This window comes from Capsicum annuum, chromosome 1 (genome assembly GCF_002878395.1).
Source record: "Capsicum annuum cultivar UCD-10X-F1 chromosome 1, UCD10Xv1.1, whole genome shotgun sequence".
Classification (NCBI taxonomy): Eukaryota; Viridiplantae; Streptophyta; class Magnoliopsida; order Solanales; family Solanaceae; genus Capsicum; species Capsicum annuum.
In genome coordinates this window covers 196,990,665-197,018,313 of record NC_061111.1, presented here as the reverse complement: position 1 = coordinate 197,018,313, position 27,649 = coordinate 196,990,665, and the positions used below count along the sequence as shown (strand labels likewise).

Sequence of the window (27,649 nt, the reverse complement as noted above, 5' to 3'; positions counted from 1 at the left end):
TCTGTATAAGACTTCTGTCGGCTTTGAGTAGCCCAGAGTCTTTCTCTGATCAACTGGACTTTTTCTAAGGCATCGATTACTAAGACAAGACCTATAACTGAGGCCCCACTAACTTCGAACCAAATGACTGGAGATCTAAACCACCTACCAAAGAGATCTTCGAACGGAGCCATCTGAATACTAGAATTATAGCTATTGTTGTATGAAAACTCAATCAAAGGAAAGTGGTCATCCCAACTACTCTTAAAATCAATTGCACATGCCTTTAGCATGTCTTCTAAAGTCTGAATGATCCTTTTTTCTTGACCATCTGTCTGAGGATGAAAGGCTGTACTGAGATGAACTTGGGTACAATACCCTTTTGAATGCTTTTCAAAAATGAGAGGTGAATTGGGTACCTCTGTCTGAGATAATAGATAACAAAAAATCATACAATCTGACCAACTCCCTAATATAGAGTTTGGTATAATCCTCGGCTGAATAAGAGGTATGGACTGGAAGGAAATAAGTTGATTTGGTCATCCTATCCACAATGACCCAAACTGAATCATGCTGGCAATGAGTACGAGGAAAACCCGTCACAAAGTCCATGTTCATTTTTTCCCACTTCCAAGTAGGAATATTGAACTCCTGTATGGACCCACTAGGCTTTTGATACTCTATCTTAACCTACTGACATATAGAGCATTTAGCGGCAAACTTTGTAACATCTCTCTTTATCCCACTCCACTAATAGATCTCCCACAAGATGCGGTACATCTTAGTGGCCCCTGCATGAATAGAGTAGCGCACACCATACGCTTCTGCAAGAACTCATTGACTCAAGTCATCTACACCTGGAACACACAGACGATCCTAACAACGAAAAACACCATCTCCCCCTTGGGAGAAAACCTCTACTTTCTGATCTTTGATTGAATCTTTTAACTTGACTAGACTGGGATCTCTATCTTGCTTTTCTTTCACCTTAGAAACTAGAGATGATTCTGAACTACTCTAAATCCAAATATTACCTTCTTCTAAATCAACTAGGCGGACACCTAGTCTGGTAATTTGATGAAATTCCTGTCCTAACATCTTCTTACTATCCTCAACATGAGCAACACTACCCTTAAACAGTCTACTGAGAGTGTCGACCACCACATTGGCCTTGCCCGAATGATAAAAGACACTCATTGTTGTAATCTTTCAAAAGCTCTAACCACCTTCTCTGACAAAGATTGAGATCTTTCTGAGAAAAGACATATTGAAGGCTTTTATGATCTATAAATACATCTACATGAGCTCCACATAGATAATGCCTCCAAATCTTCAAGGCAAAAACTACGGCTGCTAACTCAAGGTCATGAGTAGGATAATTCTTCTCATGGGATTTAAGCTGTCTGGAAGCGTAGGTTATGACCTTACCATGCTGCATAAGGACACAACCCAAACCTACTCTTGATGCATCACAATACACTACGAACCCATCAAAAACATCTAGAAGAGCCAAAACTGAAGCTGAGATGAGTCGACTCTTCAACTCTTGAAAACTCTTCTCGCAAGGATCTGACCACTGAAACTTGACTTTCTTCTGAGTCAATTTGGATATAGGGAATGAAATAGAAGAAAATCCCTCAACAAATCATCTGTAATAGCTATCCAAGCCTAAGAAACTCCTGATATCTGATAGAGATACAGAGCGAGGCCAATTTCTTACTGCTTCGTTCTTTTAAGGATAAACTCTAATGCCATCACCAGAAAAAGATATGACCAAGGAATTCTACTGACCTTAGCCAAAATTTGCACTTACTGAATTTGGCGAACAATTGGTGATTTCTGAGAGTATAAAATACTATTTTGAGATGGTCTGCATGATCACGTTCACTGCGGGAATAAACAAAAATGTCATTTATGAAGACTATGATGAACATGTCCAAGTACTACTTGAACACATGGTTCATCAAGTCTATGAAAGATGCTGAAGCATTAGTAAGACCAAAGGACATGACTAAAAATTCAAAGTGACCATATCGAGTATGGAAAGCTATTTTTGAAATGTCACATTCTCTGACTCTAAGATGATAATAGCCTGATCTGAGGTCTATCTTCGAGAAATAACGGGCACTCTAAAGTTGGTCAAACAAATCATTGATTCTGGGAAGTGGATATTTGTTCTTGACTGTTACTTTATTGAGCTGACGGTAATCAATGCATATTCTGAGAGAACCATCTTTCTTTCATACAAATAAGACTGGTGCACCCCACGGGGATATGCTGGGTCTGATGAATACCTTATTTAAGAGATCCTTCAACTGCTCTTTTATTTCTCTAAGTGCTGCTGGTGCCATTCTGTATGACAAAATAGATATAGGCTAAGTATCTGGAAGGAGATCAATGCCGAAGTCTGTTTCTCTTTCGGGAGAAATTCCTGGAAGATCTTCGGGAAAAACATCTGAATATTCATTCACGACTGAAACTGATTCAAGATTGGGAGTTTCAGAGCTAGTATCCTTAACTCGAACAAAATGATAGACACATCCTTTAGATATCATTTTCCTTGCCCGAAGGTAAGAAATAAGTTGACCTCTAAAAGCCAAAGTACTACCCCTCCATTCTATGATAAGTTCATTCAGGAACTGAAATTGGACAACTCTGTTTCTACAGTCGACTGTGGCATAGCAGGAATAAAGCCAATCCATGCCGAGAATGACATCAAAATCAGTCATCTCTAATTCGACTAAGTCTGCTGAGGTGACTTTCTGAAATATCATAACCAGATAGTTCCTGTATACCTATCGGGCTATGATAGTTTTACCTACTGGGGCAGATACTAAAAAGCGCTCTACTAGAACTTCGGGACTGACTCCAAAATCAACTGTTGTGTAAGGAGTGACAAAAGACAAGAAAGCTCATAAATCTAGCAAAGCGTAAATATGCAAGTGAAAGATCTGTAACATACCAGTAACCATATTAAAAGAATTTTGCTGATTCTTTCGGGACTAGAAAGCATAAAGTCGATTTGGGCATTACCCACTAGTAGCACTAGAAGTGGGACCCTACTGATTTGGGCGATAAGACTGAGCTGAGAAACGGTTCTGCTGACCCTAATAACCTGACTGGGGACAATCTCTGACTCTGTGGCTTGGCTTGACATATTTGAAATAGATATCGCCGCTAGCTTTGCACACACCGTTGTGGTTCTTACCACAAGTTTGAGAAAGGGGATTAGTTCAGTCATTGCTAACACTGCCCTGAGACTTAGAGCCTGGCGCCCTATCTCTATTACCATCCCTGAACTTAGGAGATGGAACACTGGCTAAACAAGGAGCTGGAACTGATGATTTAGGACAGAACTAAGAATGGCTTCCTCCCTATAACTTAGGCTAAGAAAAGTTGAAACTACCTATCCTAGCTTTTTTATTCTACTTCTCCCCTATCTTTATCTTTTGCTCTTCTATCTGTTGAGCATGGGTCATAAACCTGGCTATGTTCATGTCACTATTCAATGTCACGGAACTACACTTATTGACTACACTATTATTCAGCCCAGAAACAAACTTACTCACCTTAGCCCTGGTATCTATAACCACATGAGGAGCATATCTGGCTAATTGAGTAAACTTAAGAGAATACTCTTTCACCGTCATGTTTCCCTGCCTGAGGTTGATAAATTCTGAAACCTTGGCTTTTCTCAGCTCCAGGGGAAAGAATCTATCTAAGAATGCGATGACAAACTCCTCCCACTCTATGGTTCCTGCATTAACTGGCCTTTTTGACTTCCACTGTTTAAACCAAGTGTGAGCAACATCCTACAACTGATATACAGCTAGCTCGGCACTCTCACTAGGAGTAACCCCCATGATGTTTGTAACCTTATGAACTTGTTCAAGAAATTCCTGAGGGTCCTCATCTGACTTAGACCCAAAAAGGATGGAGGATTCATTCGGGTGAAGTCCCAAATTCTGGCTGCAGTTGAATTAGCCACTGGGTTGGTCAGAACGATAGCTAGTCATTTATTCTGAGAAGTGACTAATTAAGCAAGAGTAGTGAATGCAGCTCTGAACTCTTCACGAGAAATATGCTCGTCCAAAGGATCTTCGGGCTGAAGGGCTGACTGATTCCCAGTTCTCTTCTTGGGAGGGATGTTCTGTAAATGGAAGACAAAGGGATTAAACTGAGAGACTAACTTGAGATTATGCTCACTGGCACGGTATGAATACTAAAAAATGGGAAATTGTTTCCAAACATCTTATAACCTCCTGCACATAAGTGTGGCGTGCAACACACCCATGTACAAGACTCTACTAGATGCAGTTTTCAGACTTCCTAGGACACTGTTGAACCTTAGGCTTTGATACAAAGTTTATTACACCCCTAATCTGGTACCCAGAATTCTACACAGTGCTCATGACCCTGAAGGACCACAAACTAACCCATGACTGATATTTGTACCTATATACTATATGACATCATGTAAAATATAGAAAAAATAGACTGGAACATGCCATAAGGTTCAAAACAGATAAAACATACTAATGAGAGTAAGATATATCAATACCAAAACATGAACTGAGATAAACTGTCTGAACTTACTGTAGTCTAAAAAGCCTCTAACTAACTAAACTGTCTGAATAAGGAGTTGATGGGACATGTCCCCAACTAACTCCAACTACTGAAATAAACTGAGTAATGAAATAAAAAAATAATGATCATGTCCTCGAAGGACGAGGACTCACTTCTAACTCTGAATACTGAGACTGGAATGCAACTGATACTCTGAAGCTTGTGCTTCTGAATCTATGGTATAAAACACCATAGCTCAAATGCATCAGTACGATTGAATGTATTAGTATGGAACTGAGGTAGGCTAAATGTAAGGGTTTATATGCATGAACTATGTTAATCGACTGTATAACATGAACATGAGAATACATGTATGAATAAACGATTGTAACTGAATTCATGAAGATACTGACTACTGAGTCTAAATACTGATAACTAATACTGAGCGACTATATCTAACAGTCTAGGTTATGATAAAACTAGCTGAGTTCCATACTATTTTGAGTTGATTATATCTAGTAGTCCTGAATTCTGTAAAACTATCTAAGTTTGATTACTGAGATTGAGACTGAAATTGTAACTGTGGAAAGTAGTCATCTAACCGACATGCCCCAAATAAAGCATTATAGCTGAGTTGGGGTCCAATCTGTAACCCAAATTGGAAGGGTGTCAACCACACCACTGGTAAGGATAAGCTGTGAGTGATCCCTCATCTAAAACGTACTCTAAGGAGAATGGTGGGACCATCATCTAACAGGTTAAGCCACTTCATCAACCCTCATCTAAAAGGTTAGATGTTTCAACCTACACTGGCTACGTAGTTCTGAATCGTAAGGATTGCTTCTAAGAATCACACCCTCTACTCGTAGGTGAGTTCCCATCCTTAGGCTCACTCTGTGATGAATCCTATTTCTATCAGATTAGATACTGAATTAATTATACTGAACTGACTGGACTGAGTTTATTGAGTTTCGTTAACTGACGGAATATTACTGAGATCTGATAGCTGACTGAGATTATTGAGTTTTTTTGAGTCATGAGACTAACTGAATTCTACTGAATATGGCTTGACTGAGAGTATCTTGAAAACATGACACTGACTCTATGCATACAACTAAATTGTCGGGTACAAGTACCCCCAGGACTCGATAGCATGAAACTGAGAAGACATGACACTTCTTGGACTCACGACCATAATCAACAATCCATAATACAATCATTGGGGAATTTCATGAGGCACTTGATTATCATGGTTTGGTACATGAATACGAAAGCATATAAACATGTCATAATTTCATAGGCTAATCTCATGAACAATCCATCAAACAATTTCAATGCATAGCAATAACATGGAAGTCATTTTGAACATAAGGGTAAAGCATGGGTTTATCAATTTGGTCATAATTGAGTCCTAAAGCATGATTCTTGTTCTTTGGGCATTTTATCAAACACATTGCTTGCATAACCTTAGGCTTAGGCATATACACTAGTTCATACATCATGGTTACTTTAATCAACTCCATTTAAAAGTTTTCAACCCACATACTAGCATAATTTCATGAAAAGTACATAAAGACTCCAACTTGGGATTCATACAACCACATCAACATAATTAAAATCAACCCACTATATGGAAATCACAATTCATGAGTTTAAAAATGGGATTCTTGAGATTCATGGGTGAAAGAAACCCATGAATCAACACTTTTCATATTTGGATGGATGATTTTTTTAAGATTGGTAGGGGGAATCTTGAGTTCTTGACTTGGGATTAAGCACCTAGGGTTTCTTGTTCTTAGGGATTGATCTTTGAGAGAAATCCTAATTGGATGTTGTGAATGAATAATGAAGTTATGAGCTATTATCTCGTATAATTAGGGGTTAAAACGGGTGCAAAAAAACCCTGTAACGCCTCGAATCTGGTACCCGGAATGCTACACGATGGCCATGACCCCGAAGGACCACAAGCTAACCCATGACTGATATCTGTAAACTAAGCACTGAATAATAGTAATAATATCGTAAATGTGAAATATGAACTGAAAGGCCACAAGGTTCAATACTACTAAATAACTGAAAAATATGGTATAGAAATACCAAAACAACTGAGATAACTGTCTAACATGCTATAGTCTGAAAGCCTCTAAACTGTCTGAATAATGAGTTGATGGAACATGTCCCCAACTAACTCCGATTACTGAAATAAACTGAAAACTGAAATTGTAATATGATTATTATATCCTCAAAGGATGAGGACTCACTGCTAACTCTGATCACTGAACTGGGATGCTACTGGTTCTCTGGAGCTCATCCTTCTTAACCTATGGTATAAGACACCATAGTGCAAATGCATCAGTACTTTGAATGTACTGGTATACAAGTGAGGTAGGATGAATGCAATAGGTTCATATGCATGAACAATACTAACTGACTAACTAACATGAACGTGAGAATACATGTATGCATACATAACTGTAACTGACATCGTGATAGGATTGAATGCTAAGTTCTAACTACTGAGTTTACTAATAACATGGAATTACTGATATCTGAGGGACAGATACTATGTTACTGATATATGAATAACTATTTCTGATAGTTTTTATTATGAAGAACTAGTCTGGTTGACAATGTCTAACAGTCCTAAAGCTGAATACTGATAACATGAGTTCTAATAACTGATATAACTGATAACATGAGTGACTGTATCTAACAGTCCTAAATCTGATGGAACTAGCTAAGTTCTGTACTGTATCTGAGTAACTGAACCTGAGATCAGTCCTATCTGGCGGGTGGGTGATCTCTAAATCTGATGATACCATTACTGATTGACCTAGTTGAGATCAGTCCTATCTAATGGGTAATCCCCGAGTCTATTTATAATGATAAGGAGTGACTGTATCTGACAGTCCTAAATCTATACTACTGAGCTGAATTGACTATATCTGACAGTCCTTATTCTGTAACTGAAACTGTGGGATGTATTCATCTAACCGACATGCCCCATACTAAGATAACTGGAGTCCAACCTGTAACCCCAGTTGGAAGGGTGTCAGTACCGCGCCACTGGTAAAGACAACTACTGTGGAGTCAGTCCTAATCTAGCGAGTGACCCCTAGTATCAGTCCTATACATTTAAATGCGCTAACGGGTGATCCCTGAGTATGTCAGTCCTATCTAATGGGTGACATCTCGTACCTACGCTGTCTACGTAGTTCTGAAAATTAGGGATTGCTTCTAGGGATATCAGTCCTATCTAGCGGGTGAGTCCCCATCCCTAGGCTCACTTGGTGCTGAATCCTACAACCATCTGAAAGACACTGAACTGATTATCTGAACTGAGTTGATTAACTAAACTGAACTGACACTAGTGGTATTGTCCAGTGGAGCTAAACTGAATTTACTGAGTTTCATTGACTGACAGAATGTACTGAGTTTTAAGGACTGACTGAGAATACTGAAGTTACTGAGATTGACTGGGAATACTGAGGTCACTGAGATTACTGAGCTACTCAAATTACAGAGATTTCCTGAGTCACATGACTTATTGAGTTCTATGGATCATAGCTTGACTGAGGAGATCGTGAAAACATGACATGACTCTAGGCACATAACTAAATGTTCGGGTACAAGTACCCCCAAGACTCGATGAGAAGAAACTAACATAGTATGGCTTACTTGAACACATGACCAACAACACAATTCATAATTCATATATTGAAGCACTTCATCAAACATGTGATATGCATAAGCTTGTACATACATAGGGATTTCATGATATCATGCTAGTTGGGCATTGTTCCTTCATCTAGGCATTTAATCATACACATGGTAGGCATAGCACATGTAGACAACATTATACAACAATTAATCATCATGATTCATCTCTAATTTCATCATCCTAGGGTTTATTTATAGGTTTACATGAATATACATCTGTACAAATCAATTCCATATAAAATTGATCACCCAACATAGATTTGAATTCAATTGATCATTCTCAACATAAACAAAATAAACCCAACATGAAATTCATAAATAAATTCATAAACTTAAACTTAGAAAAGAGATTCTTGGGCTTTATGGACGAAAGGAGTCCATGAATGAACACTACGCATACCTTAGCTTGTGATTCTATGAAGATTGCCTGAGAGATTCTTGAAATTTGATGGTGAATTCCCTTGGAATTGAACCTTCTATGAAAATCCTAGGGCTTGTTCTTGAGAGTTTTTGAGAGTAATTGAGTATAAGTTGCTGAATTATGGCCAAATCTCGTGTTATAAGGCTTATATAGGATGAGAAATTTACTCTTTTAACCCTGCACGTATTTAATTTCTGAGAAAAACTTTTGGTTTTCATCCTTGACGCGACGCGCCACTATCGCTCCAAGTCACTGGAAAGTGACAAATGGGAAATTGCACGGTGGCGCGATACAGAGCAATCGTGTTGCCACCTTGTCTACGAACTGGAATTTTGGTGCGACGCGCCACTATTGCGGAGCAACACTGGAAATTGACAATTGCCATTTGAGCTATCTCCGCGATGCGCTGATGGTTCAGGTGATACACTGTCTCACTAAAAAGGCTCTAACCTGGGTGTCGGATTTGGGCTAATTTGGTATCGATGGAAAGCTTCTTCGATTCCCCATATGATAAAAAATGAAAATCTTAAAAATACCACATGTACAAAAGTATATTCATCTTACAAATAAAGCTTCTAACATTCTTGGGGAAACTTTTCAAGCTAGAAAAACTATGGGGTATTACAAACCCAAATACCCTTTTAAAAACGGCATAGAAATCGCTGAACGAGATCTGCAATGGTTTTTTGCTGGGTCGATGGTCCATCGGAATGACCTTCATACTTGGACCAGAATAGAGATGTACTGCCTTAGTATCGATGGCTTGGGCGACGGTCCGTCAACCTGTCCGTCGCACCCTAGCCAGAAGATTGACTTACTGCCTCACCTGCGATGGTTTGGGTGACGGTCCATCGCTAGCTCAATGGTCCGTCGGTCTGACAGTCGCTTTTGAGCAGTTCCAACAGTCCTCTGTAAAACGTCCATAACTTTTTACTCCGATACTAGATTTGGACGAAATTGGTATAGTTGGAAATCTAATTCAATTTCCCACATGATAAAAAGTTGAAATTGGGGAAATTTTATCTGGTTTAAATAGTAATTATTTAGGAAGCCATCACTCACTCTCCTGGAGACTAGATTTGACTTAAAGAAAGTTCGGGGTATTACAACAACAACGGATGCGGAGAGAGAGAAACACATCTTTTTCCCTCCGTTTTCTGTTTTATTAACTAACATTTAGATCAAAGTGTAAATTTAAAAACTTGGGGGTTATTTTTAAACTTTTCCAACTTTCTTAATCCATAATAAAGTAATTGTCACCTCCACTTAATAATTAAGACTTGTGTCACCTACACCTCATTTTAAAACTCTTTTGTCAGCTACAGCTCAAAGCCCGAAATAACCTCATGTTTTAGTCAATTTATCAGCTAATTACCTAATATTTATAACAATACATTTCAAATTCACGAGAGATCGCCTAATTGTGTATTAAGTCTTGCAAGTTGCAACATATTTTTAGTCTCAACAAAGACATATTAAAGTGTTAGCTAGGTGATTTCTTTCTGTTCATCTAAGTTTAATCGTTGGCAAATAGTTCGATCATAAACTAATTTAGTTGTGGACGGTCACCACAGTTAATTATAAAAACGATAGAAACCCTCATTTATTATGTTACTATATTAAAAAGGACAGTTCGGTACACTAAAATTTTCACTATCGAAAAAGAGTCGAACAACAAGAGTTTATTATATGCAGTCTTACCTTATATTTCTGCAGTTTATGCATATTATAAGGGTGCAGTTGTGCATGCATCGAATTAAATCAATTAAACTTACTCTGAACATTTGACAATTGGGGTGGTAGGGTAGGACGAGGACATTACAACCCCAAGTAAGTTGATTAGCTGCTTTTGTATTAACATTTGGATGTTGCAATTCTGATATGATACATTCACAAATAGCTACTTCTTCTTCAGGGGTCTTTCTCATGCTGTGAAGTTTAAGTGTTTCATTGCAACAACTAGGCACCTTAATATTCTTGTAGCCAGACTTGGTCCAATCTATATATGCAAGTCTTCGCATGTCTTGCTAGATCTAGCACTACAAAAAAGATACATTTTGTGGAGGATTTATTATCAATTTGTGTGAGTTTTTAACTCCCGCAGAAAAAATTAAGGCGGTTTCAGAAAATACAACACTAAGTCATGCCACGAGCAAATTTGTGGCTGTTTTATAGAACCTCCACTACCGCCCGCCAACAAATAAATTTTTAATTTGTGGCAGTTTTAAACTTCAATTTGTAACAATTTATAACCTTTATAATAAGATCTTAGATTTTTAATAACTTCAACCTATGAGGGTTTATAACCACCACAATATAGTCTCAATATCTTATATAATTTTATTTGTAAGCATTTATAACCGTCACACATTGTTTTGATTTTTTTTTTAAAATAAACTTTAGAACTATATTCTTACATATAAATAATTTTACTGTACTACCATTTATAACATAGACTAAATAGAAAACTTTCGACTTACAAAATAATACAATTACCACATATAGAACCTATAACATAGAATAAACTAAAAATATTTCGAGTACAAAACAACACAAATCTAATTCATGTAAAACCTAATTAACAATCTCGATTTCGATAACTTAAAGTTTATAACTCCTTAAAAATCTAATATAAAGATATGAAATACCAAATATTTGCCTGGTGATCCTTAAAAATCTAATATAAAGATATGAAATACCAAATATTTGCCTGGTGATTCTCCATCCATGAGTGAAGTAAGCACATTTCGATTTGCATCACTAGATTGAAATAATTAAATAAAAGCATTAGATGACAACTTATAAACCATTAAATACTTAAAATCTGAATGCAATGTGCTAATTAGTTGATTACAAGAAACTACAATAGTGATAATCCATTATTAAATTACTCATTTATTTTATATTACTTAACCTATAATGAGTTGACACAAGTCTTGAAAAAAAAATTATTAGGATATTTTATTAAATTAGTCTTATTAATGATATTTTAAAATTTGAATTTGAATAATACTATTTTATGTAGGTATTTAATACTAAGCATGAAAAGACAAAAAAATATGATTAAACTCTCTTAATATTTTAAATTAGATAAGTAAAATAAAATATATATTTTTGATATAGAAATGAGTAATATGTAACAGATGAACCAACATAAAAGTTGGGGAAGGGTGGATATGGAAAGGAAGCAAAACACAAGAAAAATATAAATAACAATCCGACCTTTGGATCGGACAACGAAATAAAAAACTATTGATATTCAGTCTTTTCCAAATTCATTCAACTTGTGCAGTGAAAAACCTATTCAATCTTAACCCAGTTCATTTAACTTGTGAAGTGAAAAATCTATATCAAAGACGGCATGTGAAAGTGAAAGAAAAGAAGAATGATGAAAACAAAACAACAAATTAAAAAAAAATGAATACTATTAACCAATATGATTAGCCAAGATACTATAATCACGCATCAATGAAAAAGAACATTTATATAAATTCCCCCATAAGCTAAGTCCACATATAAATAACATTGTAATGAAAAAAAATTTATACAAGTACGTGGCTGAAAGAAGAGAACTAACTAATAAGAAAAGAGATACAAGTTGATAGAGTATAACTACTCCCACAAATTAAATTACAAGTAGAAACAAGGATCACTAACTAATACTAATCTAATATTATAGAAAAAACTCTCTTCTATGTTTATTTTTTCAATTTAGTTACTATTGGGAGGTTTACACTGTCGATAGGATTAGATAAATATCCCTTTCATTAGGACTCCTTTTATTTGGTGTCCGGGGAAGAGAAGGAATATATTCAGAAATCACTTACCAGCTCCTTTATCAATACCAGGGGGAGGGGAAGCAAGAATTAAACCAATAAGCACTACTCTTCATCTGTTACCTTAATTTCATTACCCTAGTTCTTAAACCCTAAATTGGAGACGTTGGTTTACAAAAGACTCGAAACCTTCAACGCAATATATGCTACCATTAAAGAGACTACCTTAAATTAATATTCTAATGGGACATTTAGCACTAAATTAAAACACAAGTCACAACTAAAAAGAAGTTTAAATAGTATATGCAGGAAAGCTCCATTAGATGTCCAAAAATCAGAGATGTCATTAACTCCAACAAACTTCGAATTGAAAAAATAATATCAAATTCTTCATGATTGGACTAACAAAACACCTACAAATCTTATGCATTTAGGAGAAAAATCGTTTAAAGAAAAGTATTAATGCTTAGCCGTCCAGCATACTAAGATCTAGACGTTGCATCACCCTATTAGAGACAACTAAACATGATATGATGTATTCAAATTTCGTGAAATAAGAAGCATTCATTAAAAACTTAACAAGAAGCTTTGACAGAGTACGCAAACAAAACTAATGAAATAGCAGCAAGAAAAAGAATAAAAAATGAACCTTATTGAAAACAAATTTTATTGTTTGAGAGAGAAGCTTCAGTAAAATCCAGCTGCTATAGTTTATCTTTAAATATCATTGGGCAAAATATTACTCTATAACCAAGTGAATAACATGATACCAATCCCACTTAAACCCAAGAATGATAATTTTAGCTTAAGCAAACAAGAAGATAAGTAGTACTCAGTGTAATCTTATGTAAGACTTTGTATGAATTTAACAAAAAACTATCACATTCAAAAGATTAAGTCAATACTCATTTTGTTCAATGAAGATGAACCTTATTTTTTGTAGTGTCTCTGCACTTAACTTCATTAACATCCAAATAACATTCCTATTTCAATGAAGATGGTGGTGAAAGTATTGAGTTACAGAGAATGCCAAGCTGTCTGGCAAGTTGTTATTTATGTTAAATGCAGTTAAGAGTTGTTAGAGCAGTATTTGACTTTCATGTGAGGTTATTAGGATAGAGGCGGTGTAAAATTCTCTATAAATAGAGGCAATTATGGACTGCATTTGCAGAATATCACTGTGTAAATTCTAGAGATTGAGAATGTAAAATTCACCACTTGTTCAATGAAGTTTCAATTTGTTTTACTTATTAGTTGATAATTCAAAGCTTAATATGGTATCAGAGCAAACCGGTCGAGTGTTAATAGTTAGTGCAGCAAAATGTGTATCATATTTGATTTTAATTGTAAGGAGTGTTTCAGGGCAAGGCATATAAAAAATATTTCGAAACACAATGAAAGCTGAAATTCATAGGATATCTGTCCTATAATTTGAAGTGTAAATTTTGGACATAAAAGTGTATGCTCTAGACATAAAATTCTGAACATAAAAGTGTACATGTTGTGGGCTTTAAATTTGCTTTGTTGTTTTAGAAGTATTTTTGCTACAGATCATTTTTTTAAAATTATTGGTACAGTGTTGTAGTGATTTTCCTAAAATATGTGAATAAATATAAATCAACTCTCAAAGAAAATGATGTTGCCACTAATGGAATTTTTCTATTACTCGATTATGCCTAGAGTCGATAAGATAAAAATTTCATAAGCACTATGTTTTGAAGTAACTTTATCCATTTTTTGCCATTGTTTATGCATTTTTTAAAGTTCTTTTTCGAAATATATAAACAAGAGTAATGTAGCGTTCCATGATGGATTGAGTGATGATTTCATTTTTAAAGATTATCTCAGCTACTATCGTTTTCGTGTTGACATTTCTCAAATAATTATTTCAATAATTTTTTCTATAAACTATTAATACATATCATAAATAATAAATTTTAATTTGCTTATTTTTTGAGTAATAAAATTGAACATATATAGGCTTACTCCCCATAAACTCGCAAGATTTATATTATGCCTTGTATTTTAAAACTTACACTTCATCTCATATTAATCTTATATTATGTAAAACGTCTTGCCTGGCATGCACTTCATATTCATGGAAATTACGGCTTGTATTTCAAAACTTACACAATTACACTTCATCCAATACTACGTAAAATAATAAAATGCCTTGTCTCACACACACCCTGCCATTTTTACACCCTGAAAGGGTGTAAAAATACTCTCCGTCTATCTATTGGGCCTAAAATATCTTTTATGTCTACCTACTGAGCGTAAAATGCCCTTCCCGTCTACCTATTGGGGCTATTTTGCCCTTTTATTTAGACAAATTAATGAAAATGCATTTTTATATACTACATCAAAATTTTATATTTTTCATTTTTATTGCCCTCTTTCACAATTCCTTCATAAAAATATATGATATATTTATACCATAAAAATTTATGGTATATTTATATATTATACAAATCATATTTATATCATAAAAAATACATGATATATTTATACCATATAAATTATATTTATACCATAAACATACATGGTATATTTTAGATATAAAAAGTTTATACCGTGTAATACTGAAAATATATATATTTATATTTAATAAATAATTTTTTAACAAGCAAAGTACTTCCGACATAATGAAATATACCATGAATATTTATATCATAAATTATATCAAAAATATTATAATAATCTGACTTTAACATGAATTATATTTATACAACAAAATACATGGTATATATGTACTTCCAACATAATGATTTTTATTCCATAAATATTTATCCATACAAAATTATGATTAACCCATTACATTAGAATTAAAAATACACGATAATGAAATAATATTAGATGAATAATATTAGATGATTAAAAATACACGATATGTCATTGATGCTAAAGTGGTCCTCTTTCCACATTAAGACAATACCACCAGATAATCCAATGGCTCCAGATTGAAGGAGACAGTCGAAGCCAAGGTTATGAGTCAGGGTATGGTGGTAAGCCATCCTGGTCTCAAGAAGGGCTAACCAGGATGGCTGACCACCATACCCTGACTCATGACCTTGGCTTCGAGTGTCTCCTTCAATCTGGAGTCATTGGATTATCTGGTGGTATTGTCTTGATGTGGAAAGAGGACCACTTTAGCATCAATGACATATCCATTACTCCTCAAAGCATCCGTGCTGCTGTCAAGGTAAATTCCTCTTCTCATTCTTGGTTTCTAAGTATCATTTATGCAAGCACTAATCTTAATGATAGGAAACTCCTCTGGAACCAGCTGATTACTATGGTCAATACCATTAATCATAGCAGTATACTAGTTGGCTGGCGGAAGGCGACTTTAATGAAGTCCTCAGAGCTGCTGAAAAATATAGGGGCAACCCCATTAGCAGCAACAAGGCCAAAAGCTTTTGGGATTGCATTACAATGTTGTCTTGTTGACCTGGGATTTAAGGGCAGAAGGTACACTTAGACTAACAAAAGATATAGGAACAGAAACAACCTTATCCTAGAAAGACTTGACAGATGCTTTGCTAATGATAGTTGGCTTCATCTATACCCTGAAACTAATGTAACTCACCTCCCCAGGACACATTCCGACCACTGCTCCCTCCTGATTAGTCTTACCACACACCACCCTAGAAGAGCTAAGCCCTTTAGAATGGAACCTATGTGGTGCTCTCACCCCCAGTTTCCTTCCCTGATAAACCAAGCTTTCCTTACTGAAAGCAATCTCACTGACTCCATTGACTCTTTTAGATCCATTGTCCTCCCTTGGAATAAAGAAGTTTTTGGAAACATCTTCACCAGAAAGAAAAGGATTCTTGCAAGAATTGCGGGTATCCAGAAAAGTACCCACTACCTTTCTAGCTCTTTCCTTCAAAACCTTGAGTCCACCCTTCAGAAGAAATTTAGTGATACCCTTAAGCAAGAGTATGAATTTTGTAAACTCAAATCCAGGATTAACTGGCTCTCAGAGGGGGATGCTAACAATAGATTCTTCCACACGATTGAGATAGAAGAAGAAAGAATAGAATTAATTCCCTGAAATTGGATAATGGCAGTTGGGTCACAAGCCCTGATGTTATTAACCAAACCATTCTTTCCTTCTACAAGGACCTTTACTCTATTGACCACACTTCATCCCACTATGCCTCTAAAAAAAACCCTCTTCCAGGGGTTCAATCCCTGATCTCGCTCATGACATACTAGACAGTGTCCCTACTGTCAATGAGATCAAGAGAGTTGTGATCAATTTTAAATTTACTAAAGCTCCAGGCCCTAATGGCCTCCACCCCCTCTTCTTTCAAAAGTTCTGGGACATCATATGCCCCAACTCATCTCTTTTTGCAACAAAACTTTAACTTCTAGCAAGATAGAGGAGCAGGTCAACACAACATACATCTACTTTATCCCCAAATGCCAAAATGTTGTTTCTCTTCAAAACTTCAGGCCCATTGGACTTTGCAACACCGTATAAAGTCATCACCAAGATTATCGCCAACAGAATCAAACCTTTCTTGGTAAATGTCATTAGCCCCACTCAAGCTAGTTTCCTAGCCAACAGAAGAGCCTCGGATAATGCAATCATGGTCCAAGAGTACATAAGCCACTTCAAGAATATGAAAGGGAACACGGGCAACATAATCATCAAAATAGACCTTGAAAAAGCTTTTGATCGACTCGAATGATCTTTTATTAGACAAGCCCTTCATTTCTTTAATTTTTCTCCGAAGCTTTCCAACCTAATCATGTCATGCATTTCCACTTCCTCTATCTCTATTCTTTCTAATGGTTCCAGCACCCACTACTTCCAATCTACTAGAGGAATTCGACAAGGAGACCCAATCTCCCCCTCCCTTTTCATCCTCACCATGGAAATTCTCTCTAGAAGGATAGATCATGAGGTTGACCTTTTCAAACGGTCCCCCATCTCCATCAGCAGAAAAGGTCCCAAACTCTCCCATCTCTTACTTGCCGATGACCTTACTCTCTTTGCCAAAGCCAACCAAAAGAATTGTGAAACCATCAAGAGGATTCTTGACTCCTTTTGTGCTTTTTCGGGTAAAAAAATCAATAGAAACAAGTACAAGGTTCTCTTTTCCAAAAATTGTTCTATGGATACTTGTAATAATCCGGCTTCCATCCTTAACATTCACCATAAAGACAATTTTGGGAAATACATTGATTTTTCAATCTTTCATAAAGCACCAAACAATGGAGACTTCCAGTTCATCATTGACAATATGAAAGCTAAATTAGCTGGTTGGAAAAAACCAGTTTCTTAACCAGGCTGGCCGAACCACTCTCACTAGAGCCTCCCTGAATAGCATTCTTACTCATGTCATGCAGTACATTCAGCTACCCCAAAAAACTACCCACCACATTAACAAAATCCAAAGTAACTTTATTTGGGGTACTACTGATTTGAATAAAAAGATCCACATGATTAACTGGGATGTCATTACCCAACCCAAACACCTTGGTGGTTTGGGAATCAGGAAAGATTGTACCAAAAATGATATAATGCATTGTGCCCTAATATGGAGACTCACCAAGAACCCCCACTCTCTTTGGTCTAGGCTTTTGCTTGGCAAGTACAACCTGACCACTCAAAATCAGAGAGCCTCCAGAACCTGGAAATGTATCCTTAAGGGGAAAGTCATTTACAGAGAAGCCTCTTTATGGATCATACATAAAGGAGAACAAACAAAATTTTGGACTGACAAATGGATCCCCAACACTGACGCCCTTAGCAACATCATCCAAGGGCATCCCACCAAGAACCTTGACCAAGCCACTGTCTCTTAATTCTGGCGAAATGGGACTTGGGATTTTTCCACCCTCCCTTTTGAACTACCTCAAAACATCACCGAATCTATTCAGTCTAGCTTCTTCCAAACCACCAAAAGCCTCACTGACTACCCTATCTGGGGACGTACTGGCTATGAACTTTTTAAGAGCAATAGTGCTTACAGGCTCATCAGCTAAAAATTCTTCCCTCCCAAGAACCATAAGAACTTCTCTTGGCTTTGGAGCTTAAATGTCCCTAACAAGATGAAACACTTTCTCTGGATGATCAACCACAATAAACTTCCCTGTAACTTCATTTCTGCTAGGAGAGGTATCCCGATCTCACCTAATTGCTACTGTTGCAATAACACCCGAGGGGGCGTGCCCCATATTTTTTGGAACTGCCCCAAAGCTTCTCAACTTTGGGCAAATCTCTTCAATCAGCTGGGATGAAAATCCCCTAACCTGAATGTCATCAATGCAGACAATATGTTGGAAACTGTTAAAAACTGGGTGCGCAACAAACCCTTTGACAGCCATATTGATCCTGATATCCTCTTTGTCTTTTGTCTGTAGGAAATCTGGACTTGTATAAATGGGAATACCTTTAATAATTGCAGCTCCTCTCCCTCCTTTCAAAGCGCTTACGCTTCTGCTATCGAATACACCCATCTAACAAAATACCACCCCACCCATCAGCAAGGCCTTGTCACCATTTTTGTTAAATGGTACCCCCTTCCTCAAGGTTCCTACAAACTAAACACGGATAACTCCATCTTGGAGAATCTAGGGATTGGGGGAATAGGTGGTGTAATAAAAAATAACAATGGTGATTAGATCCTAGGCTTTCATAAGGGTTATCCTAATGCCACAAACAATAAATGGAGCTTCTAGCACTGCTGAAGGGCCTAAAAATAGCCTCCGATAACAGTCTCCTTCCCATAGAGATTAATATTGATTCCTAATAGGTTATTTACATGTTAAAATATGGGAATATGCATTATGATCACATTATTGATATTTCTAGGTCCTTGCTGACAATAGTGGGATGACTAGCAGTGCATTATTGTTTTAGGGAGCAAAACCAAGAAGCAAACTCACTTGCAAAGGAAGGAGCACGTAGGAAATTTTTTGGATCCACCCATATTTTGAAAGTTCCTCCTGTGTTTGCGCTTGAAACTGTCTGGACAGACATATTAGGAACTTCGTTTACCAGATTTGTAAAATTTAATAGCACAAACTGTAGTGTGGATCATGTTATTTTTGAGCCAAACTGATGAGGCTAACCTGTATCAAATACTTACGTTTTTAATATAACCCCCTTTTAGCCAAAAATAAAAATATACATGAAAACAAAATCAAACATACACGAGCAAATAATGGAATATTTAGTTTATTTAAAAATATTTAAATTTTGAATATAAGAGAGAAAGATTTGAAAGTAGGGATTATCTTTTCCACTTTTAATTTGAAGATTGAAAATCTATCTCTTAAATTAAGGTGAATTGATTGTTAAATGACTATATGTGTAAAAAAAACTTTTATTTTTGTAATATTGAAAAAGCACTATTATTTATGTAATTAAGTTTTAGAGACGGCCTTTCTATGTAATTTGCTAAATAAAAGAGCAAAATAGGCTCAATAGGTAGACGAGAAGGGCATTTTAGGTTCAATCAGTAGGTGAAAATGTATTTTTGGCCTAATAGGTAGACGAAAATGATATTTTACGCTCAATAGGTAGACGAAGGGTCTTTTTACTTCATTTTACATAGTTGAAGGATGTTTTAGGCCTTTTCCGGTAAATCATTGGTCTCAGATGAGGAAATTCGGGGATGGAATCAAGTTGATACAGAGTTGAAGTAGCACTCAGTGTTTGTGCGCCAATTGTCTACTACTACAATCCAAATCAATTTGGTCCTCATCACTCCATGTGTGGTGACCCTCCTATTTTATCCTACTACGTAGGGTAATCTTAAAGAGTCAAAGCAACAAGTTTGGGATGGTTAATTTGGGCTAAATTCATGGGCCCATCTGGACTGTCAAATAAATTGGGCTGCCCAATAGGCATGTCTCATCACAAGTGTTCGTCAATTTTTTTTTTATTTTTTGATTTTTTTTTTTTAAAGATTTACTACACTTTCACTAATAAACTAACAATCGGATGTCTAAGATCCAATTTTCCTTTTCGTAGGATCGGTTAGTATAAGGAAAAATGACATGGTCTGACCCATCTTAAAACTAATGGCCCAAGCTTAGGCCTATGGATATTTTTATATCCTGTCCTTTTTCAATTTGGGTCATTCGGCTCTTTTCTAAAAATGTTCCAGTTGTTTATTTTTTTTGCTACGAATTTTTTAATTGAAAAATATATTTTTTTTTTGCTATTTAAAAATAATAATTGAATATAATTATATAAAAATGGTATAATTGTTATATAGAATATATACCTATATACGATATGTGTATAGAAATTGTATAATTCTATCAAATATGTATATGTATAAAATATATATAAAAAATTGTTTAGAATGTGTAGAAAAACTTATATTTGTTGTATAAAATACGTATTCGAATAATTATTGCAGCTAAAGGTTGTATAGAATGTGTATAAAAATTATATAATTCTTGTATAAAATGTGTAAAATGAACTGTATAATTATTGTATAAATTGTGTATCAAAACTGTATAATTTCTGTAGAAAATATGTATATGTATAAGATATGTATAGAAACTATATAGAGCAAGCCCGTAAATTGAAATGGCTAAAAATTAGAATTTGAATTCCATGGTCATTTTCGTGGGATTTATTTGAGCTGAGCGGCCATTTACGTCTTTATCCCTTAATATAATCTTAACTAGGTGCTCCACACTTTCAAATATTTCTAAGTTAAGAAATCATAATTCCACAATTCATAAAGTGTTCTGTAGGTATCATGGTGTGTTCTATTTTGTTTCTTGGTTTAACGATTATCACTTCTAATTACAGAGGCGGAGCCATCCCTCTTTTAAGGGGTTCGTCCGAACCCCTTTCAATGGAAAAATATACTATTTATACATGATTAAAATTATTTTTTATGTGGTTATAGTGGGTGTTGAACCTCCTTCAATTTAGTTTTCTTTGAATATTGAACCCCTTACTTAAAATTCTGGCTCCGCCTCTGCTTCTAAAGATAGCCACAATCTCAAACTTAAGCATCTGGTTGAGTATACATTATTGAAGGCAGCAGTCATGACAATAATCACTATTTTCTCCCTGAGGACATGGTGAGGTTTTTCTTTTCTTTCTTCGTCTTGTTTGATAGATTAGCTTCCCAAGCCTTGTGTTTTTGTTACTTTTCTCCTTGCGTAGTTCACTAGTACTGTTGTTCAAAATTTTTACAGTTTGTTTACCGGTAATATTAACAATTTGCTGCAAAAAACGAGGAACGGGAAGCAAAAATAAAACCAGTGTAGATTGCTGTTTACAACTCCAAACACACCAACACAAGACGAAAGAGTACATGCAATTCGGAAATAACATAAAGAACCAGGAAAAAAGAAAACGAAATTACTAAAGAAAAAAACACAAAATTCATGCAGTATATATATATCTATAGAACTCATATTGATTCCAGCAAGCCTTCATTTTTGTTATTTGTGTCCTCTGGACTACTTCATCAAATTATCCTGTCGAAAAACAAACATTTAAATGACATCATAGCAAATAATAAATATTGTAGGAGCAATTAGTATAAGTAAGCATAAATTTTCTTGTAGTTTATTATTAATATTCCAAGTTCACGAAAAAAAAGAAGAAGAAGAAAGTACAAAATGATTCAACTCTGTTGGCTCTGTTTGGTTACGTATCAAACTACTTATTTAGACATATATAGTGTTATTGTGATCACAACCTATAAGGTAATTAAACTTATTAAGTTATGTATACTAATAATGTCCAAAATAAATTGCACAATTTAAACTGTAGTATAATAGGTCACCGTACATAAATATATAGCTGCCATTTCTATTACATTAGTATCAATTTCTAATGTTTACCTGCAATTACCTTATAATTTTTAAATAATCTAGTGTTGTAAATATCTTTCTACTATGAATGTATAGAAGTTAAACTCGTACCAGGACATTTGACATGTGGAGAGAAAGAGAAGGGCAAGGTGACTCCACATCTGCGAGGAAGTGCTTTAGCTGTAGCATCTGTGATTCTCAGATTTTTGAATACTGAATGAACACATCTACAAACAATCGCAGTATTAGCAGTGTTGTTCGCGATTTGTGAAAGAGTTGAAACTCCAGCACAACACGCGGATGGAGGAATCCCAGTCACCCCACTTCCGCCCCTAAAGAACACCACACATGGTCTCATGGCTCCTACTACATTGTTGCACTTAATGTTTTCGGTTTGTGAGTAAGTTGGGAGAGTCAAGAAGAGTAGTAGTAGAACTACCATAAGGAAAGGATATGTAGGCTTCATGGTGAAGTAAGTATAATTGATGGTAAGGATATTGAGGTTTTTGAGTTTGATTTAGTTATTTCTAAATGGTTTGTTGTTTATACAAGTTTTTTAGGGGGGACATGAAGACAAATATTAAAATTGATGGTAAGGATATTGAGGTTTTTGAGTTTGATTTAATTATTTCTAAATGGTTTGTTGTTTATAGAAGTTTTTTAGGGGGGACATGAAGACAAATATGATGACGATCAAATTGGCTAAGGCAACGGAGAAGATGAGAATGAAATGCGTGACGGAGACAAAGTAGAAACTACTTTTTTAAGGCTTAAGCAGTCAGTCGATTTCCACCCTATTTTATCACTCTAATTTTGTTACTGTACTCCCAAACAATATTAGTGGCACTGCTGCCACGCTACTCTACAATAATGCATATTATTAGTTAATGTGTCATTAGAAAAGGTGAAAATTATAGAATAAGGTTCGAATAAGTAAAAACTAAAACGATGCTAAGTGATTCTTTTTGCCAACAAATTTGGTGAGCGGAGCTACAACATACTCGTGGCGGACCAGTTACTCTTACACAAAACTTGTGTGTTAAAAAATTATCTATAAATATTTCATTTAGACTAAATGATTATTGCATATTAATTAAATCGAGGTTGCTATAGAAAATTGACTCATAAATTTTAATAAATTTGAATTCACAATAAAACATACTTATAACAATATGAGTTAAATAACAAATACTCCGTAACATAGTACTCGAAATACATGTAAACTTATACAAAACCATTGTAATTTAATATTAAAAATAACATGAAATTCATTCTTTGTACCTTAGGTAGGATTTTCACGTGCAGGGTGTGGAAGGTGACGTCAAGTTTGTTTGTACCATCTTTCATGACCCAAAAGAAAAAATAAAAGTTTGTTTGTAGTTCCGAGTTCATCAGAAAGAAATTTATGCGGCTAGCTCATAATTTGTCTGTCACATATTAGTTAGTCATCCTATTAAAAATAATTGTCTCGTATTAGTTATGTATTTTATTAAATCAAAAAAATATTAATTAAAATTTTCTGTTATTATCCTTCCAATTAAAGTTTTATGAAGGTATTCACATTTGTTTTTAGAGTGTGTAAAAAGGAAAATATTTGCTTGCACTTGATTCTTATTTAAGATTCCTTTAACATGTATGTAAAAAAAAAGTTATGTCTGTGTCTCCAAATGCACTCATCAGATGATCATGCCAAGAAAATGTATGATAGTATTATTATTCAAAGAATCAAATAAATTTTCTTTGCTCGTGGTTATCTTCAAATTTTTTTAATATTTTAAATTATTAATATTATTACCTATAATATTTCTTATGTAGTTTTTAAATATGTAAATCTTATAAAAAGTGAACTTAAAAATCCTATATTCAAATTGATATAAAAAATAAATTAGTTTAACCTTAATACTTCCAACGGTTAATTTATGTTCAAGACGTGAGTTTGACCCTAATCATCCACTAATAAACATCGATAATCACACACAAGCCTGATTAAAAAAAGGAATAGCAGGAACTTTAATAAATTCTCATAACATATTGGATTAATATTTAATACAACGTATGCTCAGCTCGTTTACTTAGTAGAGAGTATATTGTAAGATAAGTTATTGGATTTTCTCCTCAGAGAAAACACAATTTATTACATGCAGAACAGAAGTACAACCGTGCAGGAACTTTGAACATAAGTACATATAGATATATTCAAAAATAAATCAGAAAAAGACACTCTGTCACACTTATAACATGCATTGCAACAAATTATTTGCTGTATAGCCTTCCTCAAGCCAAATAAATATTTTCCATATATATAGCATCCTTAAAACACTTCAATTGATCCTGCAGCAAGAGAAGTAGCAACGTACAAAATTATCAAGGATGGTAACTAGAGGTCCAATATGTTGTTTCATGGACATGATCTTACCATATATGTGCTTTAATGTTTCTAGTTCATCTTTCATATCTAAACTTTTTTTCTTGGTTTTCTTTTTTCAATGATTTCATTTTCGAAAGTGTTTGATATGACAGAAGTTGTATATAAGCCCATAAAAACATAATTCTCGCAACTCATTTATAGTTCTCGCAACTCATTTAAGTCTAGACGAGTTACGTTCTCACAAACTTATTACTCAACATGTTTTAACTCGCTTGTTAATTAGCCTATCTAAAAATTGGGTTGATATATTCAAAAATATTTTTTATTCACCAATCAAATACTAGAATCATTTTTGAAAAATATTATATTTCAGGAAAAGATTTTCTAATATCATGTATGAAAAACGGCGATCGTCGTATCAAACACATTTATAAGGTTTGGGGGGCTAGGGGTAGAAGAGGAGAATAGGGAAGAGTAATATTACTTGGTGCAATCAACAGTGTTTGAAATAGGGAAGGATAAGCTGATTCCACAATTCTTAGGAAGACTTTGTGCTAGTTGAGCATTAATTTTGACATTTTGAGATGCATTCTTTAGACATGTGCATGCAGCCTGCCTATCTGCTGCACTTGATGTAGCTGACGCAAGAGACTTACAACCAGCACAACAAGTTTGTGGTGGTTTCCCACCAACACCTTGTAAGTAGCTGAAGCAGGGCCTAATTGTGCTAATCACAGTACCACAAGTGATAGCACTTTCTGAAGCTGGTGCAATAATTAGCAGCATAAAAATTATTGTCATGACTAATGGTACTATTGTTTTTGCTTGGCTTGACGAATTCATGGTTAAGTAAAAGATTTTAGATTGTTTTGAAATTGTTGTTGAGACTCTTTGTATAGAGTAATCTGTTTATATAGATGAGATTTGAGAAAGCTCACTAGCACAAGTAAATTATAATAATGAAAGATATGTTTGGTTTAAGTGATTGAGTGCAAGAAATGATGGAAAACTATTGATGTATTTTCTAGGTTGAGATTGTGTATAGTTTTATGAAAAGTCAAAGTTTGGTGCAATGGAAATTGTGGCAAGGAAGTGCCATCTATACAACATAATGGCCATTTTACAATTTCACTAGTCTATTTGGTAAAAATTAATTAATGGAGTACTCACAAATTAACCTCCTCTAAAGGAAATTAAGCTCATGGTAATTACAATCCCATATATAGTGAGAGCTCAGCTCTCTTCATGTTTGATGTTTGTTTGTCAGTGATAGCATATGCAAGATTCTTAGGTAATTAGTCTTGTGGATGAGTTTTAGTCTACTAGTGTGGTGCTTTTAAGGCTTTACACCTCTTACTAAAGGATGTTTTGGCCACTGTCGGTTGCATATTCAGGCTCAGTCCTCTTTGCACTCTTACCTAATTAATGGCCAAAAGGATACCAGGTAACATTAAGCTGGAGTGGGCAGATGTAAATAATGATTAAGATTTAGCTTGAATGTTAAGAGATGGACATTGGTGAAAGCCCCTAGAAAATGAATATCTCAAATATTTTAGTATAAAATTTGCACAACTGTCCCTCAACTCTGAATCATTCACTTTACTGCCTTGACTATCTAATATATATTTGATATGTTACTTCTTTTATTAGGTAAAATTGTATAAAAGAACATATGCCAACTGCACCATTCATATTTACAAAAGTTTTTGCAAGCAATCCAACTCTAGGGGCAAAGTCATTGAAAGATCAAGGTGTCACAGATTGATGTTCTTAAATTTATATGTCATTACGTTTACAATTTTTGTACTAATTTGATGACTGAATCTTGTGTTACAATCTAAGAAATTGTCATTGTTTTTAGGCAAAATGTCTCGATAACCCTTATACTATAATCATTTTATAATTTATATATTCATACTTATATGTTTGTCATCTGAATCTTTGAATCCACTAAATAACAACATTTTAAACACTTTTTTGATGAGTGTAACACACTCACCCCACGTTAGCTTCCATATCATTTTAAATACTACATTTAATTCCACATCATTTTTAAAATTCCACATAAGAAATTAAATATTTAAAAAATAAAAACAATTAAATTGAATTTAAAAGAAAATTAAAATGATAGTGGCCGGTGAAACCATGGACTCTCTTCTCCATCTCTCCACTCTCTCTTCTCAATCTCCACCGCCGCACCACCGCTATCGGTGTGACAACAACGCATAAGCACGCTGCCGTCACCTACCACCAGCATATTGTTGGTCAGTTGCTTTCTCTTCATTCAAATGTTGCTCAGTTGCAGCAGCATATTGTTCATCTAAATCATCCTTTTCCACCACCAATGGCTTCTTCACGTTATTCAAACCTCCTTGTACATAAATCCGCTCGAAATTCTTGTCATTAACACGCGTTTTCTCAATAGAAGTTGAATAATTCCTAGATGCAACACTAGCAATTACATGGAAACCTCTCTTTGAGCAGTCGCCACCCCCATTACAATAGCTTGAGAAGACCCTAAATTGACCCAAAGATGATTTTCCCAAAACACAAAACAACTTCTGGGTCCGATTGATTATCCTTCCAGGGCCCAAAATACGAGATGGGTAACTGTCAAAATCACATTTTTGCCTAAAATTCAAACGAAAATTCGGCGAATTTGTACTAAATGAATGATGCGTCTTCTTAAATGGAAGACCTAGAAAAGAATTGCTTCTACGTGGGATTAAAATTCGACAACAAGGCGTCATGGTTATCAAATTGATTGATTTCATGACTAAAATTATTATCCAAATAAAAAGTAGTTAAAAAAGTTTGTTGATGAAGTAAAAATGAATATATTCTTGTAATGAACAATAGGAGTATTTGGATCTGCAAACATATAAGGAAATAGAAAATTTTGGGATAAGATAAAAAATGATTTGTTCAAAGTTTTGAAGATTTAAAAAAGGACTTTTTTTATTTTATTTTAATTATTTTAATATAAAATTGACCAAAAAATCCCCTAACTCG

At 34.9% G+C, this 27,649-nt stretch overlaps 2 protein-coding genes across 2 annotated transcripts; both read right to left on the bottom strand.

Moving 5' to 3' along the window:
• Positions 1–21,694: 21,694 nt before the first annotated feature.
• LOC107843475 (non-specific lipid-transfer protein 1) lies at positions 21,695–23,026 on the bottom strand. Its single transcript, XM_016687788.2, has 2 exons — positions 22,381–23,026; positions 21,695–21,930 (listed from the first exon to the last, which is right to left on the bottom strand). Exons 1-2 carry the CDS (start codon positions 22,733–22,735, stop codon positions 21,926–21,928), a joined length of 360 nt encoding a protein of 119 aa, XP_016543274.1. The 5' UTR covers positions 22,736–23,026; the 3' UTR covers positions 21,695–21,925.
• A 1,252-nt stretch (positions 23,027–24,278) lies between these two features.
• LOC107843466 (non-specific lipid-transfer protein 8) lies at positions 24,279–25,536 on the bottom strand. The gene is made up of 2 exons (XM_016687776.2): positions 25,122–25,536; positions 24,279–24,600 (listed from the first exon to the last, which is right to left on the bottom strand). The coding sequence occupies exons 1-2, from the start codon at positions 25,478–25,480 to the stop codon at positions 24,591–24,593; spliced, it is 369 nt and encodes a 122-aa protein (XP_016543262.1). The 5' UTR covers positions 25,481–25,536; the 3' UTR covers positions 24,279–24,590.
• Positions 25,537–27,649: the final 2,113 nt, after the last annotated feature.

Bases quoted from the DNA above. Each gene is read 5' to 3' on its own strand.
- LOC107843475 (XM_016687788.2), bottom strand. From the start codon at position 22,735: ATGAAGCCTACATATCCTTTCCTTATGGTAGTTCTACTACTACTCTTC.
- LOC107843466 (XM_016687776.2), bottom strand. From the start codon at position 25,480: ATGAATTCGTCAAGCCAAGCAAAAACAATAGTACCATTAGTCATGACA.